This window comes from Branchiostoma lanceolatum, chromosome 3 (assembly GCF_035083965.1).
Source record: "Branchiostoma lanceolatum isolate klBraLanc5 chromosome 3, klBraLanc5.hap2, whole genome shotgun sequence".
NCBI lineage: Eukaryota > Metazoa > Chordata > Leptocardii > Amphioxiformes > Branchiostomatidae > Branchiostoma > Branchiostoma lanceolatum.
Genome location: NC_089724.1, coordinates 4,583,299 through 4,599,384, shown reverse-complemented (window position 1 = coordinate 4,599,384; position 16,086 = coordinate 4,583,299). Strand labels below are relative to the sequence as shown.

Genomic DNA, 16,086 nt, shown 5'->3' with positions numbered 1-16,086 from the left:
TTTTGCTCTCAGCCATCACAGATAGATTCTTCATCCTTGTAGAACAGCCCAGTCTGTGGGTCAAGGGTGAAGCCTTCGTAGGACTCTTCCAAAAGGCTAGCCTCCTCCCTCCCGAGTACTTGTCCCTGCTGCCTCTTCCTGTGGGCTTCAGCCAGCGAGTGCTGGGCTGTGGAGATGCGGATGCCTTGTCTTCCAGAGGGGGGCTGTGCAGCTCTGGGGACAGCCTCAACAGCAATGGCCTGATCTTGTTGCACCACTTCTACAAAGAGATAAGCATTCAACTTAAAATCTGTCTTCTTATATTAATATATCTTAAACAACTCAACTTTTGGGACTGTAACATGCATGGTTACTATATCAAACAATGATATTATTAAGCAACAATTACTGCCCAAAGCATGTATTAATCTAATTGAAGCCATTCATCTATACTGATGTCTAAAACTAAATCCTTAAGGATTAGGAAAGGTTTACAAACCTGTGACAAAAAACTCAGGCGCCATCTCGCCTTGCAGTGAGGCAGCCACAGCCTGGGGGCTTTGCTGCTGGAGTGATATTGGAACGGCCATCTGACTCAGGTCAATGGTGGACTGCCGCGGCTTGTTCTGTGCCTGTATATAAAGTGCAAAGACAAAGAATATTTGTTGGTTGGACAGCAGCTTTGGTACTTCACAGAGCTCCAGACTAACTTTTAGACCTAGGAGCACTGTGCTCCTAACTCAAAAAAGTTAGGAGCACCAGCAAAAATCTAGGAGCACCACTACAAAAAGTTTGAAGAACAAGCAAAAGTCTTGGCCATACCAAGTAATACTCCTATTATCATTAATCAATGTTAACAACCAGGAATAAAGTATTTGAATAGATCATAAAAGATAAAAGCTATGGCCAAGGAGATCAAGGGATGTTTCCAGATGGGAGACTTTGGCTGGTGGAAAAAGCTAAAAGTCAAATTGATGGCATCCACGCCCACCTTTTAGCTGAGAAAAAGATAACTTTGTGTCAAAATGCCAGGATGTGTAAGCTTGGTTAATGGTCATTCTAATTTTCAACTGGCTACATGGCACTCAGAAGATAGCAGAGAAACAATGAAAAGTCAATCCAAATTGTTCAGTATATTTTAAATCAGTATAATTGATTGCTGATGTACAACTACAGTTTGGCTTGGAAGGGTAGGGGATTAAGACCTAACTGTTGTAAATCCACAGTGTGGTAGAGAGAAAAAGTACAATGTAACATTAAAATTCCAATCCTGAGTTCTTCACTCTGATTTCTGATATCTGGGCACCATCTGTACATGTACACTACATGTAACCACAAGGGAATAGCCACAAAAGGTCAACCAGATGTTATCTCAGGCTTAAGGATCAGTTGTTTTCAGTCCCTCAGAAATAATAAAATGTGTGTTCCTTTTGTTAAAGTATGTCTTCCTTTCTTAGCCTATACTTTGAAAACATGCTGTGTTTTAGGCAGATGATCACAAATGTCCCAAGTCCAGTAATCTGCAGTTTCATGAGAAAGTAGTCAACTGCATGTACATTAGCCTGTATTTACACAAGCTCTCGGTCGGAGGTTACTGACCCCCAACCCAAGAGGGGGATTGCCTCAGAGGACCGGCTGGCCACTAGAAGCGCGATTCGTCAGGCTACATGTCCATTACATATAAAATGTTATTATACTACCGGTAGTTCTTGTAGATGAATAACATGCTAAGTTTATACTGACTCAGGCCATTGTTAAGTCCTGATCTGTCATACCTAATCTTGTGTAACTGGTCTACATGTGGCTACTGGTTTCTCCTGTCAGCCAATCCAGAGGGCCTGGTGGGATTGCCTTATCATAACAAACTGGGGTGAGAGGGCCTCCAAAGGATTAGCAAGGTACACACTGTAATCCAGCATATAATTGAGACAAATGAAATTTGTCATGCATGCACATGTAGCCTGCTGGAAGTGCTTCTTCCTTCCAGTTAGACTTGCAGAATTCAAGTACATTTTGTATTGTCTAACAACCACAGGGCAGGGTGTCTTTCAAATTTGAAACTGAAATGATGTTTGGACAAATCCATATTCCTTTTCACATGCCCAAACATTACACTGTTTAATTGATACAGAAACAATCATCATGCAGAATCTGTGTCAGTTCTGTATGATAGTATAACTGGCCTTTGTGTGGCAACAGCTGCAGCAGGCTGGTTACATAACTCCGGATGACCAAGGCTGCCACACCTTACTGTTGCACATCTACAGTAGCTGCATGTGAACTTGTGTAAAGTTAAAACAACTATAGCTATCCACTTAAAACTACTCTATAGCTATCTATCAGGTTCCAATAAAAACAAAGAGAAAGAGTCTAGTAGTCTTAAAGCTTCTTCTACCTAAATGTACTTGAATCTGTAGAACTGTCATCTGTCCCCTCACTCTGGTAAATGACTACCGGTAGCCCATCACCCGACTATCACCGTGAAGAGGAAATGATACATTACATACTACCAACTTGAAAGCTCCATTCAATGTCTTTCCTCATGACACTGGTGTTTTGACAGGCAAAAATGTCAAATTTACACAATTTTTATCAGGTTGTCAACAGTGCCAAAGAATGTTTGCAAAATTAAGACTGATTAAACTCTTTCAAATCTTCCTCAATGCAATGCAGAAAATAGCATATAGCAAATGGATTTCCTAAGGCCACTCCAATCTAAATGGTTGGTTCTTGAAAATCTAATAATAAAGATTCTGTATATGATGCAGACATCGCAAAAGCAGGGGAAAAGAAGGAAAAGTTAAATATGACTGTATTCCGTCACTCTGCTTTTTTTTTTTAGATCCAAGAATCAACAATCAAATTGGTATGGCCTACATTATAAGAGAGCAAGCCTCAAGACCCCCAAGATTCATTGCCTCTTAGCGAACTAACAAGGAGCTAATCCATCATTTGTGGCATTGTGCAGCGCAATCGGTGGGGTGTTTCCTGTACAACCGAGATCCCGGGTTCGAAACCACCGATATGCCCCAATGTTGTGACCTTAGGAAAGACTTCATTCAGGTATAAATGAGTACATGTACCTAGCTTCAGTTAGGGACGTCCATCGGAAAGGATGTTAAATGAAGGTCGATTGTTTGAGGAGAGCCACACCTCGGGCACGTTAAAGAACCCACCACACTTATCAAATAGAGTAGGGGTCCTTCACGGTGTAAGTGGTTTTAAATCTACAGTTCTATGGCTGCACATTGGGCAATTGTTGTATTGAAGTCACTTTGGCGCAGAATGGCAGTCGCTCCAGACCCTTACGATCTAGCCTCGCCAATTGTGCGCGCCGCAGCGGGCTTTAATAGAGTACAATCAACAAAAATTTCATAGCCCATGGTTCAACTTCCGAGACTTCTGTAAAATTCTGGCTCCAGTTCCCCGGAATTCTGGGGAATTCTGGCTCAGACTCCCGGAATTCCGGGGAATTCTGGCTTCGATTCCTGGAATTCTGGGGAATTCTGGCTCAGATTGTCGGAATTCCCCAGAATTCTCCAGAATTTGGCTAATCCCCAGGGGGTCATCAATGGCTGCTACGTATTCTTAACCTCATTTTTACCTAACATATGTGATATCAACCCATTTGGGTTAAAGATGACTGAAATGTGGGAGGTAAGTCCCAAATTAAACTGGAAGTCCCAAATTAAAGTGGAGGCTGTTCTACATTTGGCAATTCAATTCATTCAATACCTTCCTACATGCTAAATGATACTAGTATGACAGATTTTTAGAAAAATTGGGCATAGGTTACCCGGCTGGCCCCTATCCGGGGGCCACGGTGCTCAAGTTCAACAAGTGAAAAAATACCCATTGGTATTTTCAACTTGGAACAAGGCAAGTGATGATTCACATGACCATTTGCGATGACATTAAAAATGACATAAGCTTGAGTGATATATTGGGATTTTCAAAAAAATTGGGCATAGGTTCCCCGGCTGGCCCCTATCCGGGGGCCACGGTGCCTCAAGTTCAACAAGTTGAAAAATACACAATCAAGGCAAGTAATGATTCACATAACATTGAATGATAAATAAATAGATAACTCTAAAACTTATCTATTGGTTTCATGACCAAAACAAATAAAGTCAAATTCCATAATTTGAAACTTCGAATTCACTGCTGGCATCAAGTTCAACATTTTTACAAGCATTTTTTTAACCCCCACCCTCTGTCTACAAACAATCCAAAATACTTTAATATCCTTGAAATTCTTGCTCAATATTATCAAAAATTATCTGTCTGTACCGGCCCAGTCAAATTTCTTCGGTTCCTTTGAAACGCGCAGTTCAAATTTCGCGCGTCAGACCGCGCGGCGCGGCCATCCAATGACAGGCCGACCGCATGGAGAAAGCATGGAGGACCGCAGCAAAATGAAAATAGCTCCATATTGACGGGCAGATCATGAGCTTTGAAACGATAAAGGTAACAACAAGAAAATTTAATATTTTTGGGGATAAAACTCCACTCGAATTGATTTATTCATTTTTGATCGTAAAAATCGCTGATTGAACATGTGTAAACATGAGCGCAGGAAAAAGGCTTGTCATTCTGCTGCGGTCTAAAAACATCATGGCGGCCTTCCACAAGCGCACGGCCGCTCGCACTCACTTTCATCGGCAATTTCTGGCGTTTAAAACATTTTACAAATCCAACAAATACATCACAACGGAGAGAAACTTATATCCTTTATTTCTATGGGTAATTTTTCCACTAGGAACGGATAGTTTTTGTACCGCGGGCGTGGGAACATGATAGAAAATTCACCGACGATTTTCGTGGTAGGTTTGGAATACCTAAATATTTTCAGCTTACCGCTTAGTTCTGCAGCCATTATCCTGGCGCAGGTCTTAATTCTTTATTGTCGCACCGTGCGACCGTGATTTTAAATCTAGTCGCATTATCAAAAAACTGGTCGCATACATGTTGTATGCGAGTCGCACTCACGAGCGCTGACTTCCCATGTTTAGTAATCAAAAGACTTAAAACAAATACATGAAAAGAAGTCAATTTTTCAATTATTTTAACTGATGCACTTTGCTGAACACAGTCATGCAGTGAAAGATTCCAATTATGTTTTAGCTAAGAATGAATTATCTTTTTTTATTACAATGAAGCTGGCAATAATTTTCTAACAAATACACAACATGCAGCCAAGCTTGTAGGGTATGAGAAAAGCTTAGATTAAAGACAAATTTCAGTATTTGGACCTTAAGTTTGAACTGGAAATCCTCTACAGAAATCGTCTACAGAATATCAGACTAAAACTAGCATAATGTGTAAGTGTTGAGGTGATTTTAAGTGTTGGTTAGAAAACAACATAATTCTATCATTTAAGGTACAAAGAATAGGTAGGCCCTTGCATATACCTAATATTAAGCCACACAACTACTGAAAGTGAAAAATCTTTCTTTTCGTAAGATACTACCGTAAAATCACTATTACGTACGCACTTTTTAAACTTTTCAAGTTGCAAGCACGTGCTCCAGGCCGACACCAAAGTCGGAGTGCGTACGTTAGGAGGGGTTCTTCCTCGGAAAAATCGCATATCAGCATGAGAGTACGGTACATCTTCATGCAAATGAAGTGTGAAATGCTACCACACAATCAATCAGTAATAAAGAATAAATAATACATATATCTAAATTGTTTTCTACCCAGAAACATTTTCTCAGTAACCCTTTAAGTCGGTAAACATCGTCGGAAGGATGATCATGTCAACCTCTTAACTATCCACCGAAATGCTGGAGAGGGGGTGCGTACGTTAGGAGGGTTTTTCCCCTGAACGTTTCAACTCACTGAGTCAGGCCCGCAATCGTCCCCAAATCGGGGGTGCGTACGTTAGGAGGGGTGTGTACGTAAATAGGAATTTTACGGTATTAACTAATAACAGTAGCTTGCCTTTCACGACATCTTCGCTGCCAGCGGAGCTAACAGAGCTGGTATCGTCCCCAGTCCCGGGGGAGTCCTGCAGCGCACGCGGCGAGGACAACGACGGTCTCTGGATCACGATCCCTTCAACAATCCCTCCCAGGATGCTTTGCTGCTGGCTCAAGGAGAGGGAGCCTTGATCAGGTGTCCTTGGACGGATCACGACCTTGAAAAGAATTAGAAATCAATAACTGATAATGTTACAGGTTTCTGGATGTGCACCCAGTGTTCAAAACAACCTTAACTACGTCCAGTATCGAAAGAATTTGAATGAAAGTTCATCTGTGATCGTAATCGATATCATAAAGAATCCCCAGGACATTCCGTGACTTTGGATAAAGTGAAAATATTGGACACCATGCAGCATTGCTCTTTAAAAGGAGTGAAAGAGGCCATTTACATTGACCATGCATCCCTCAACTGAGATGGGGGCCGTCACCAACTGCCGGGTACCTTTGACCTTTAGCCGACATCACACTCAATTGTTCAAGTCATTTGACATAGGCTTTGGGCCATTTCAACTTTAGAGGACAGACTGGAAGGTTGCTGGTAAGTTCAGTAGTGAAATGGCTCATAAAATCTTTATAACAGCTATAAAAATGTTCAGATGTTGTCTGATTTTACTCACCCTTGTCCTTGATCTGTTGTGGCTGTGCCTTTGTCAGCGTCAATTGCTCTACCCCAAACTCCTGGGGGGCTGACCACCGGGCATCTGGGACAGCGGCACCAGGCGCGTCTGCGTCACCTGCTTGGTCAGCGTCTTGACCCGCGGCTTGGTTTCGGCCAGCGTACTGGACAGAAAAGCTGTGGTGGAGGTTCCAACAACAGAGGCTGTGATATGGGGGAACCAAGGGTACTTCATTGATCTGTTGTCGCTGTGCCTTGGTCAGCGTCATGCTCTTCCCCAAACTCTGACCAGCCATGGTGGACACAAAGGTGGGTCTCGGGGGGTAGACTGAAATAAACAAACAAACAAACAAACTGAGGGGTGGAATAAACACCAGGTCAGTGTTCATACAAGATCTCCAAAACACCATTGACACAAGATGACAATCTTAAATCATGAAAAGTAATAAAAAAAAAGATGTTAGTTTTTGAGGTACATGTACATGTATTTGAACCCAAACTCATACTAATTTAGGTCAAACATTCCTCTACGGCCAGTCTAGAGTGGGTTGGGATGGTTTGGATGAAAAACTGAAAACAATGTGTGTATAGTACCTTATTATAACTTACAGTAAGGTATGAATACTTATTTTACTACATGTATTTCATATCTAGTTTTCTTGGCTCCATATTTTTCTTTTTGCCCTCAGAAACAATGGCCATAGGGCTGGCAAAGCACTCAACGTGAAACAAAGAAAGATACAAACGAACAAACAAACAAACAAACAAACACATACCTGAGTGATGTAGGTGGTCACCACGGTGATGGGTTTGCCCTGTTGAGTCTTGATCGTTTTCGCCTGCTGCACAACGATGACGCTGGGCTTATATACCGGCTGAGGATGGACCTGCTTTCGCGATAGTGTAGGGCGTAGCAGTCCTTCATGGTGTGGTAAAAACAGGACAGTTCAGTGTTTTAATTCAATTTAACTTAATAACATGCTCATCATCCACAACTTGCTGCAAGAAGTGTAGATCATACAGTATATACAGGAATAAAGAACATATAACAACAACTACTTAACCCACTGGGCCAGAAGGATGGTTGCTAATCACTTGGAAGTGCGGTGTGAAGACTAAGCCGACTGCTGCCCACCCGTGTCAGGGACCCCACAGATGAAGTATAATCAAATACTGGACACTACATTATGTACTACTACTGTAACAGTATCTATGTATACCACTACTACTACTAACCTGAAGGCAGTGTTCTTGTGACTGTTAGAGGCATGGTCTGCACAGTTTTTGGTGTGACACTGATGATGTTGGTCGGTGGGGGTGGGGTGACCTTTCCCGCGGACATAGTTGTCGTGGGCATGGTCACAACCCGCGTGCCGATAGCTGGGTTCACGATGGCTCTGTTTCCGTTATTCTGGGCAAACACTGCGTGAGAGAAGGAAATAATTTCAGATTTTCGAATCAAATGATAGCTAAAGCATCACTAGTATTTCAATAAACACTGAAGAGCGAATCATGATAAGCCAAGGAGACAATCAGGAGTTAAGCTTCATTCTAGAAAGGAGACGATACAAGGCAGTTGGAAATTAAGGAAGTGGCATTTGCTGGCAAATGCAATATATTTCAGCCCTTTCCTCACTTTTCTTCCAAAAGCACTGTCCTGAATCTATCAGTATAGCAAATCCTGCATATAATACAAGTTGCTACTATGAAACTGTTCTAATCTTACTTTCAACGAGAGATTTTTTTCTTTTGCAGTGTGTTACCTGTAGATGTGGTGCTTGAGCTGACAGGTCTGGTGGCCATGGAGGGCGTGGTGGTCACCATGACGACCTGGGGACCAGAACTGGTTGCCGCGGTAGCCGGTTTGCCGGGGAGAATCCTACTGCCTGGGAGGGTCTGGGTGATGATCTTCACACCTGGTTGCAATGGGATAAAAATGGCATAAAATCTATTAGTCCTCTTTACATAGACATGCCTAATAGACTGATCCAGACTGCCCATCATAATAAGCTGTTCAACCAATGATAATATTGCAATTAGCAGTTGGACCAATGAGAGAGGGGTTGCATGTCTCTCAAATATTTGCATTTTTATGTTTTTATTTTACATTTCTACGTTTGGACGAAGGTGGGCAGGGTTTGGGGATCAGTCTTTATCTACATGTATTAAATTCATGACCATCCATCAAGTCCTTCTTGAGTTATTCCCATTCAAAGTCTGAACCAAAATCTTCTCCTGCAGTTCCAAAAAAGCAGCTAGGGGGCCAAAACCTATACCACTTACTCTCTGTCCAAAGAGCTATCTACCACTCTAAAATCAGTTCCATAGCTTGTCCAGAACACGAGATATCGAAACAGGAAGTTCCGCTGCAGTACCGTAACAAGCCGCTAGGGGACCCAAAATCTAATCATTTCCTAGTCTCATCAAGCCCTACCAACCTACCAAATATCAAGACAATCCATCCAAGCCTTCTCGAGTTATGCTGGTCTTTACAAACATACATACATACATACAGACTAGCTGACTGAAGACTAGCTGACTGCTGCCCACCCGTGTCAGGGACCCCACAGATGAAGTATAATCAAATACTGGACACTACATTATGTACTACTACTGTAACAGTATTCTACTAACCTGAAGGCAGTGTTCTTGTGACTGTTAGAGGCAATTGGTCTGCACACTTTTTGGAGTGACACTGATGATGTTGGTCGGTGGGGGTGGGGTGACCTTTCCCGCGGACATAGTTGTCGTGGGCATGGTCACAACCCGCGTGCCGATAGCTGGGTTCACGATGGCTCTGTTTCCGTTATTCTGGGCAAACACTGCGTGAGAGAAGGAAATAATTTCAGATTTTCAAATCAAATGATAGCTAAAGCATTACTAGTATTTCAATAAACACTGAAGAGTGAATCATGATAAGCCAAGGAGACAAAGGAGACAATACAAGGCAGTTGGAAATTAAGGAAGTGGCATTTGCTGGCAAATGCAAAATATTTCAGCCCTTTCCTCACTTTTCTTCCAAAAGCACTGTCCTGAATCTATCAGTATAGCAAATCCTGCATATAATACAAGTTGCTACTATGAAACTGTTATAATCTTACTTTCAACGAGAGATTTTTTCTTTTGCAGTGTGTTACCTGTAGATGTGGTGCTTGAGCTGACAGGTCTGGTTGCTATGGAGGGCGTGGTGGTCACCATGACGACCTGGGGACCAGAACCGGTTGCCGCGGTAGCCGGTTTGCCGGGGAGAATCCTACTGCCTGGGAGGGTCTGGGTGATGATCTTCACACCTGGTTGTAATGGGATAAAAATGGCATAAAATCTATTAGTCCTCTTTACATAGACATGCCTAATAGACTGATCCAGACTGTCCATCATGATAAGCTGTTCAACCAATGATAATATTGCAATTAGCAGTTGGACCTATGAGAGAGGGGTTGCATGTCTCTCAAATATTTGCATTTTTATGTTTTTATTTTACATTTCTACGTTTTGACAAAGGTGGGCAGGGTTTGGGGATCAGTCTTTATCTACATGTATTACACTTAGTGTAATGATCATACAGTGTACAACACTAGGAGTAGGTCCAACCAAGCAGATACTGAAAATGGTTTCATCCACTTCCGTTCGTTGCTTAGTTGACAGAATAACTGAACAAGATAAAAATGGTCTTTCCTGATTGTTTCTTTCATGGAGTGTGGCGTAGGCATTGGCTTTTGGAGGAAGAAACTGACTCTAGCAAACATGTGGAGATATGTTATAGTTCCCACATTCTTAACCGTTTCATAAGCAAAGAAAGTTACTATACATGTACAATCATGTATATATATGTAGTATTACTGTGAAGTACAGATGTAAGGCACTCAGTGCAGATCTACGTAGGTCCTACCTGTGCCGGGTTCCTGCAGATCTGTATGGTCGGCTTAGTGCCCGGTGACATGGTCCTGGGGGGCTGACCACCGGGCATCTGGGACAGCGGCACCAGGCGCGTCTGTGTCACCTGCTTGGTCAGCGTCTTGACCCGCGGCTTGGTTCCGGCCAGCGTACTGGACAGGAAGGCTGTGGTGGAGGTTCCAACAACAGCGGCTGTGATGGGGGAACCAAGGGTCACCAGGCGCGTCTGCGTCGCCTGCTTGGTCAGCGTCTTGACCCGCGGCTTGGTTCCGGCCAGCGTACTGGACAGGAAGGCTGTGGTGGAGGTTCCAACAACAGCGGCTGTGATGGGGGAACCAAGGGTCACCATGCGCGTCTGCGTCGCCTGCTTGGTCAGCGTCTTCACCCGCGGCTTGGTTCCGGCCAGCGTACTGGACAGGAAGGCTGTGGTGGAGGTTCCAACAACAGAGGCTGTGATGGGGGAACCAAGGGTAGTCTTCATTGGGCACAGAACTAAACAGAAAACAGGAAAATTGGGTATTGGGTTTTCCCCTGGTTGACTGTACGTAGTTGGTTCCCCCTTCAAGAGCCTGTATCCTTTACTCCCACAGCAAGATTATGGATAACATCCTTGTAATAACATATGGCATTTTCTGTTATAAGTTTTGAATGACTCAGGATGCATGTGCAGGGCTTGCAAGGTTCAAAATGTTTTGATCTAATTAATACTATCAGCCAATTCTGAAAGTCTTGTGGGGTCATCTACGTATGGTTAGTCATCTACGTATGGTAAGAAAACCTTGAAGACTTAGTTAAATTTGGATGTGCATTTTTTCCCAAAGTTGGCCTTTCTCATAGATTAACACATACAAGTATACACAGAAAATCATCTATCATTTACAAACCAACAAGCTAACTGACAGATGCTGGCAAAAGTATTTTACATGTAATAAAGAATTTACTTTATATCTGATGATATCTCACCTTCTGTGTAGCTGTTTGAGCCATGGAGCTTTTTGGAGGTGGTGTTTTGGCCAGGGTGATCTTTGCTGGGCTCATGGAATGTGACGACGCAGTTCCCTGGGACACCTAGGGAATACAAGAAGTATTGCAGACTCTTAGGCTAAAAGAACAGATATTCTGATAGATACAAAATGTAACCGTGCAAAGTACCAAATAGCTATAGAAATGCACTGATGCAGCCCTTTACATTTGGATGCTATCAGCATCTCAATCCACAGATTGCAGTACAACTTGCTAAAGATAGATGGCACTGTAGGACAATGTGGCTGGGCTATTCAAATCTTTATATTTGGGTGGGTCATCCTTAGAATGTTAGCATTCTAGTTGCTGTTTCATTGGTGCAAAATACAACAAAATGTATGTATGAAAGGTGCAGGAAGCCTAGGCTTCAATATACACATCTTACCCTAATGTTAGAAGAAGTCGGAAGAAGTAAGGGACGGGCTTCAACTGTTCTTGAAGAAGCTGCAGAAGCTTGGTGAGGGGTTGAGGAAGAACTGGTCCGCTTTCGTCTTCTGCCCTTGGTCTCTGTCTCCATCTCATCTTTAACTCTTTCTCCTACGATTGAGAAGAATCTTAAGTTTCAAGAAATGTCTTGAAGTTGGGCCGATCTTCCATACCCTCATGTATATAATACCCTAACATGTGGCCTTTAACCTTCTCCCTACTGCCTAACTCTGTAACCAATAGGCAATTGGGTGCCAAATGGCTACTTCAGTGTCATAAAGGTTAAGTAGGCATAACACAGCAAGAAAATTGGTTGCCAAAGGGTCTGCAAGCTACATGCATAAAGGATATATTCACCAGCAATACAGGCAATGTCCTCTTGATCATTGCCTGATCTTTAAGGATTGGCCTATGTTTCAAGCCCCATCAAATAGCAGGTCAGATTTTCAGGAAAACAATTTGCTTGACTCTCTTTTTTTTAAATTGAGAAACACTAAATGATACTCAGAAAGGACACCTAGTTACACTAAGGACAGCTGTACCTACAAACATACAGACCTTTTACTGTGATGGTGGCACCGCTGGGCACTACCCCAGAGTGGGGACTGGCTGATCTTGGTGACTTCATGGTCGTTGAACTGACACCACTGGTCCCAGGCACTGGAAAAAAGAGAAGAGAGTCAACTTTTACAGATCCTCACTAGAAAAGGGACCATTATAAGTCTTGAAACTCTAAGTCACAAGGCATCAATCTCTGCAACATCAAAACTGTAGTCTGTGGTAAAAGCTCCCTCTGGCAGATGGTTTCTGAACTGTAAAAATACCTTGTACTGTACATCTACATATGGTAAAAAAACCTTGAAGACTAGTTAAATTTGGATGTGCATTTTTTCCCAAAGTTGTCCTTTCTCATAGATTAACACAATGCAAGTATACACAGAAAATCATCTATCATTTACAAACCAACAAGCTAACTGACAGATGCTGGCAAAAGTATTTTACATGTAATGAAGAATTCACTTTTTATATCAATGATATCTCACCTTCTGTGTAGCTGTTTGAGCCATGGAGCTTTTTGGAGGTGGTGTTTTGGCCAGGGTGATCTTTACTGGGCTCATGGACTGTGACGACGCAGTTCCCTGGGACACCTAGGGGATACAAGAAGTATCGCAGACTCTTAGGCTAAAAGAACAGATATTCTGATAGATACAAAATGTAACAGTGCAAAGTACAAAATAGCTATAGAAATGCACTGATGCAGCCCTTTACATTTGGATGCTATCAGCATCTCAATCCACAGATTGCAGTACAACTTGCTAAAGATAGATGGCACTGTAGGACAATGTGGCTGGGCTATTCAAACTTTATATTTGGGTGGGTCATCCTTAGAAATGTTAGCATTCTAGTTGCTGTTTCATTGGTGCAAAATACAATAAAATGTATGTATCAAAGGTGCAGGAAGCCTAGGCTTCAATATACACATCTTACCCAAATGTTAGAAGAAGTCGGAAGAAGTAAGGGACGGGCTTCAACTGTTCTTGAAGAAGCTGCGGAAGCTTGGTGACGGGTTGAGGAAGAACTGGTCCGCTTTCTTCTTCTGCCCTTGGTCTCTGTCTCCATCTCATCTTGAACTCTTTCTCCTAGGATTGAGAAGAATCTTTCAAGAAATGTCTTGAAGTTGGGCAGATCTTCCATACCCTCATGTATATACCCTAACATTTGGCCTTTAACCTTCTCCCTACTGCCTAACTCTGTAACCAATAGGGAATTGGGTGCCAAACGGCTACTTCAGTGTCATAAAGTTTAAGTAGGCATAACACAGCAAGAGAATTGGTTGCCAAAGGGTCTGCAAGCTACATGCATAAAGGATATATTCACCAGCAATACAGGCAATGTCCTCTTGATCATTGCCTGATCTTTAAGGATTGGCCTATGTTTCAAGCCCCATCAAATAGCTGCTGAGGTCAGATTTTCAGGAAAAAAATTTGCTTGACTCTCTTTTTTTTTAAATTGAGAAACACTAAATGATACTCATAAAGGACACCTAGTTACTAAGGACAGCTGTACCTACAAACATACAGACCTTTTACTGTGATGGTGGCACCGCTGGGCAGTACCCCAGAGTGGGGACTGGCTGATCTTGGTGACTTCATGGTCGTTGAACTGACACCACTGGTCCCAGGCACTGGAAAAAAGAGAAGAGAGTCAACTTTTACAGATCCTCACTAGAAAAGGGACCATAGTCTTGAAACTGTCAATGCATGTACAGAACATAGCAATTACCACAGCAGCTCTAAGTCATATGTTCTCATGGCTTGAACTAAGTTATCTGGGAATAGGAGTGCTGGTACACTAAACCATAACGTTTAGGTGCACAGAAAACAATTTGGGTGCATAACATAAAACAAAGTATTGAAGTCCATAATACAGTTTCAAAGACTATGCTTTTATGTACATGTATATCTATGTTATCAGACTAGAATCAAATATAATAGAAATATTTGATAGTATCTAACAGCTTATTTCACTTGCAATTTGACAAGATCAAGAATCGAAATCAAGAACAGTTCATTTCTCAAACAAATTAACAAATATCATACATATGTACATAAAATTATGTTATACAGAATGTATTGACATATTTGTGTAACCTTCTTTCTTGGCAGTTTCCGCGGGGTCGGGTAGTGTTGAGTTGAGCGCCGCGGCGATGTTGGCTGCCGTGTTGGCCAGACCCGTGAATGCGGTCTGCGGCACGCAGGGTCGGGTAGTGTTGAGTTGTGCACCACGGCGATGTTGGCTGCCATGTTGGCCAGACCCGTGAATGCGGTCTGCGGCACGCAGGGTCGGGTAGTGTTGAGTTGTGCACCACGGCGATGTTGGCTGCCGTGTTGGCCAGACCCGTGAATGCGGTCTGCGGCACGCAGGGTCGGGTAGTGTTGAGTTGTGCACCACGGCGATGTTGGCTGCCGTGTTGGCCAGACCCGTGAATGCGGTCTGCGGCACGCAGGGTCGGGTAGTGTTGAGTTGTGCACCACGGCGATGTTGGCTGCCGTATTGGCCAGACCCGTGAATGCGGTCTGCGGCACGCAGGGTCGGGTAGTGTTGAGTTGTGCACCACGGCGATGTTGGCTGCCGTGTTGGCTAGACCCGTGAATGCGGTCTGCGGCACGAGGCGCGGCATGAGGGGCACCAGTAGGTGGAGTTGGGACCTGGTGGTGGTGACCCCCAGAAATTCCGCGTTGGAGGCGAGCGGTGGACCTGTTCTTGGCGGCCACTGGCGAAGAATGACCCCTGGGACCCCCCTCCCCCCCCACTCATTCATCCGATCACTCACTACACTCATTCACTCATTCATTCATCCGCTCATTCATCACTCACTCGGGCGCCCATTGGGAAAAACTAACTTAAATATCCACAGGACCCCCCTCCTCCCTCACTCATTCATCCGTTCACTCAGTACACTCATTCATCCGCTCACTCATCACTCACTCGGGCGCCCATTGGGAAAACCTAACTTAAAATATCCACAGGACCCCCCTCCCCCCTCATTCATTCATCCGCTCACTCATCACTCACTTGGGCGCCCATTGGGAAAACCTAACTTAAAATATCCACAGGACCCCCCTCCCCCCTCATTCATTCATCCGCTCACTCATCACTCACTCGGGCGCCCATTGGGAAAACCTAACTTAAAATATCCACAGGACCCCCCCTCCCCCCTCATTCATTCATCCGCTCACTCATCACTCACTCGGGCACCCATTGGGAAAACCTAACTTAAAATATCCACAGGACCCCCCTCCCCCCTCACTCATTCATCCACTCACTCATCACTCATTCGGGCGCCCATTGGGAAAAACTAACTTAAATGTCCACAGGACCCCCCTCCCCCCCACTCATTCATCTGCTCACTCATCACTCACTCGGGCGCCCATTGGGAAAAACTAACTTAAATGTCCACAGGACCCCCCCTCCCCCCCACTCATTCATCTGCTCACTCATCACTCACTCGGGCGCCCATTGGGAAAAACTAACTTAAATGTCCACAGGACCCCCCCTCCCCCCCACTCATTCATCTGCTCACTCGGGCGCCCATTGGGAAAAACTAAACTAAATGTCCACTTCCCCCCTCCCCCCCCGGGCCATTCAACGCTCAGTAGTTCT

At 43.7% G+C, this 16,086-nt stretch overlaps 3 protein-coding genes across 3 annotated transcripts; all 3 read right to left on the bottom strand.

Annotated features, from left to right (window-relative positions):
- LOC136429217 (BRCA2-interacting transcriptional repressor EMSY-like) lies at positions 1-6,875 on the bottom strand. The gene is made up of 5 exons (XM_066419091.1): positions 6,869-6,875; positions 6,698-6,783; positions 5,957-6,118; positions 479-611; positions 1-259 (listed from the first exon to the last, which is right to left on the bottom strand). Exons 1-5 carry the CDS (start codon positions 6,873-6,875, stop codon positions 9-11), a joined length of 639 nt encoding a protein of 212 aa, XP_066275188.1. The 3' UTR covers positions 1-8.
- A 2,988-nt stretch (positions 6,876-9,863) lies between these two features.
- On the bottom strand, positions 9,864-10,954 carry LOC136429215 (uncharacterized protein DKFZp434B061-like). The gene is made up of 2 exons (XM_066419090.1): positions 10,469-10,954; positions 9,864-9,869 (listed from the first exon to the last, which is right to left on the bottom strand). Exons 1-2 carry the CDS (start codon positions 10,952-10,954, stop codon positions 9,864-9,866), a joined length of 492 nt encoding a protein of 163 aa, XP_066275187.1.
- A 1,592-nt stretch (positions 10,955-12,546) lies between these two features.
- Positions 12,547-15,484, bottom strand: LOC136429214 (uncharacterized). Its single transcript, XM_066419089.1, has 4 exons — positions 14,574-15,484; positions 14,002-14,107; positions 12,966-13,070; positions 12,547-12,582 (listed from the first exon to the last, which is right to left on the bottom strand). The coding sequence occupies exons 1-4, from the start codon at positions 15,263-15,265 to the stop codon at positions 12,547-12,549; spliced, it is 939 nt and encodes a 312-aa protein (XP_066275186.1). The 5' UTR covers positions 15,266-15,484.
- Between the last annotated feature and the right edge of the window lie 602 nt (positions 15,485-16,086).

What these genes read in the sequence shown, in the direction of transcription:
- LOC136429214 (XM_066419089.1), bottom strand. Translation starts at nt 15,265, where the DNA reads ATGAGTGTAGTGAGTGATCGGATGAATGAGTGGGGGGGGAGGGGGGTC. An exon ending in ACCATCACAGTAAAAGGTCT is followed by an intron (nt 13,071 to 14,001) that starts GTATGTTTGTAG and finishes TGTATCCCCTAG; the next exon opens with GTGTCCCAGGGAACTGCGTC. An exon ending in CTCAAACAGCTACACAGAAG is followed by an intron (nt 12,583 to 12,965) that starts GTGAGATATCAT and finishes TCTTTTTTCCAG; the next exon opens with TGCCTGGGACCAGTGGTGTC.
- LOC136429217 (XM_066419091.1), bottom strand. An exon ending in TCAAGACGCTGACCAAGCAG is followed by an intron (nt 6,119 to 6,697) that starts GTGACGCAGACG and finishes ATTCTTTTCAAG; the next exon opens with GTCGTGATCCGTCCAAGGAC. An exon ending in GCCTGAGTTTTTTGTCACAG is followed by an intron (nt 260 to 478) that starts GTTTGTAAACCT and finishes ATCTCTTTGTAG; the next exon opens with AAGTGGTGCAACAAGATCAG.
- LOC136429215 (XM_066419090.1), bottom strand. Translation starts at nt 10,954, where the DNA reads ATGAAGACTACCCTTGGTTCCCCCATCACAGCCTCTGTTGTTGGAACC.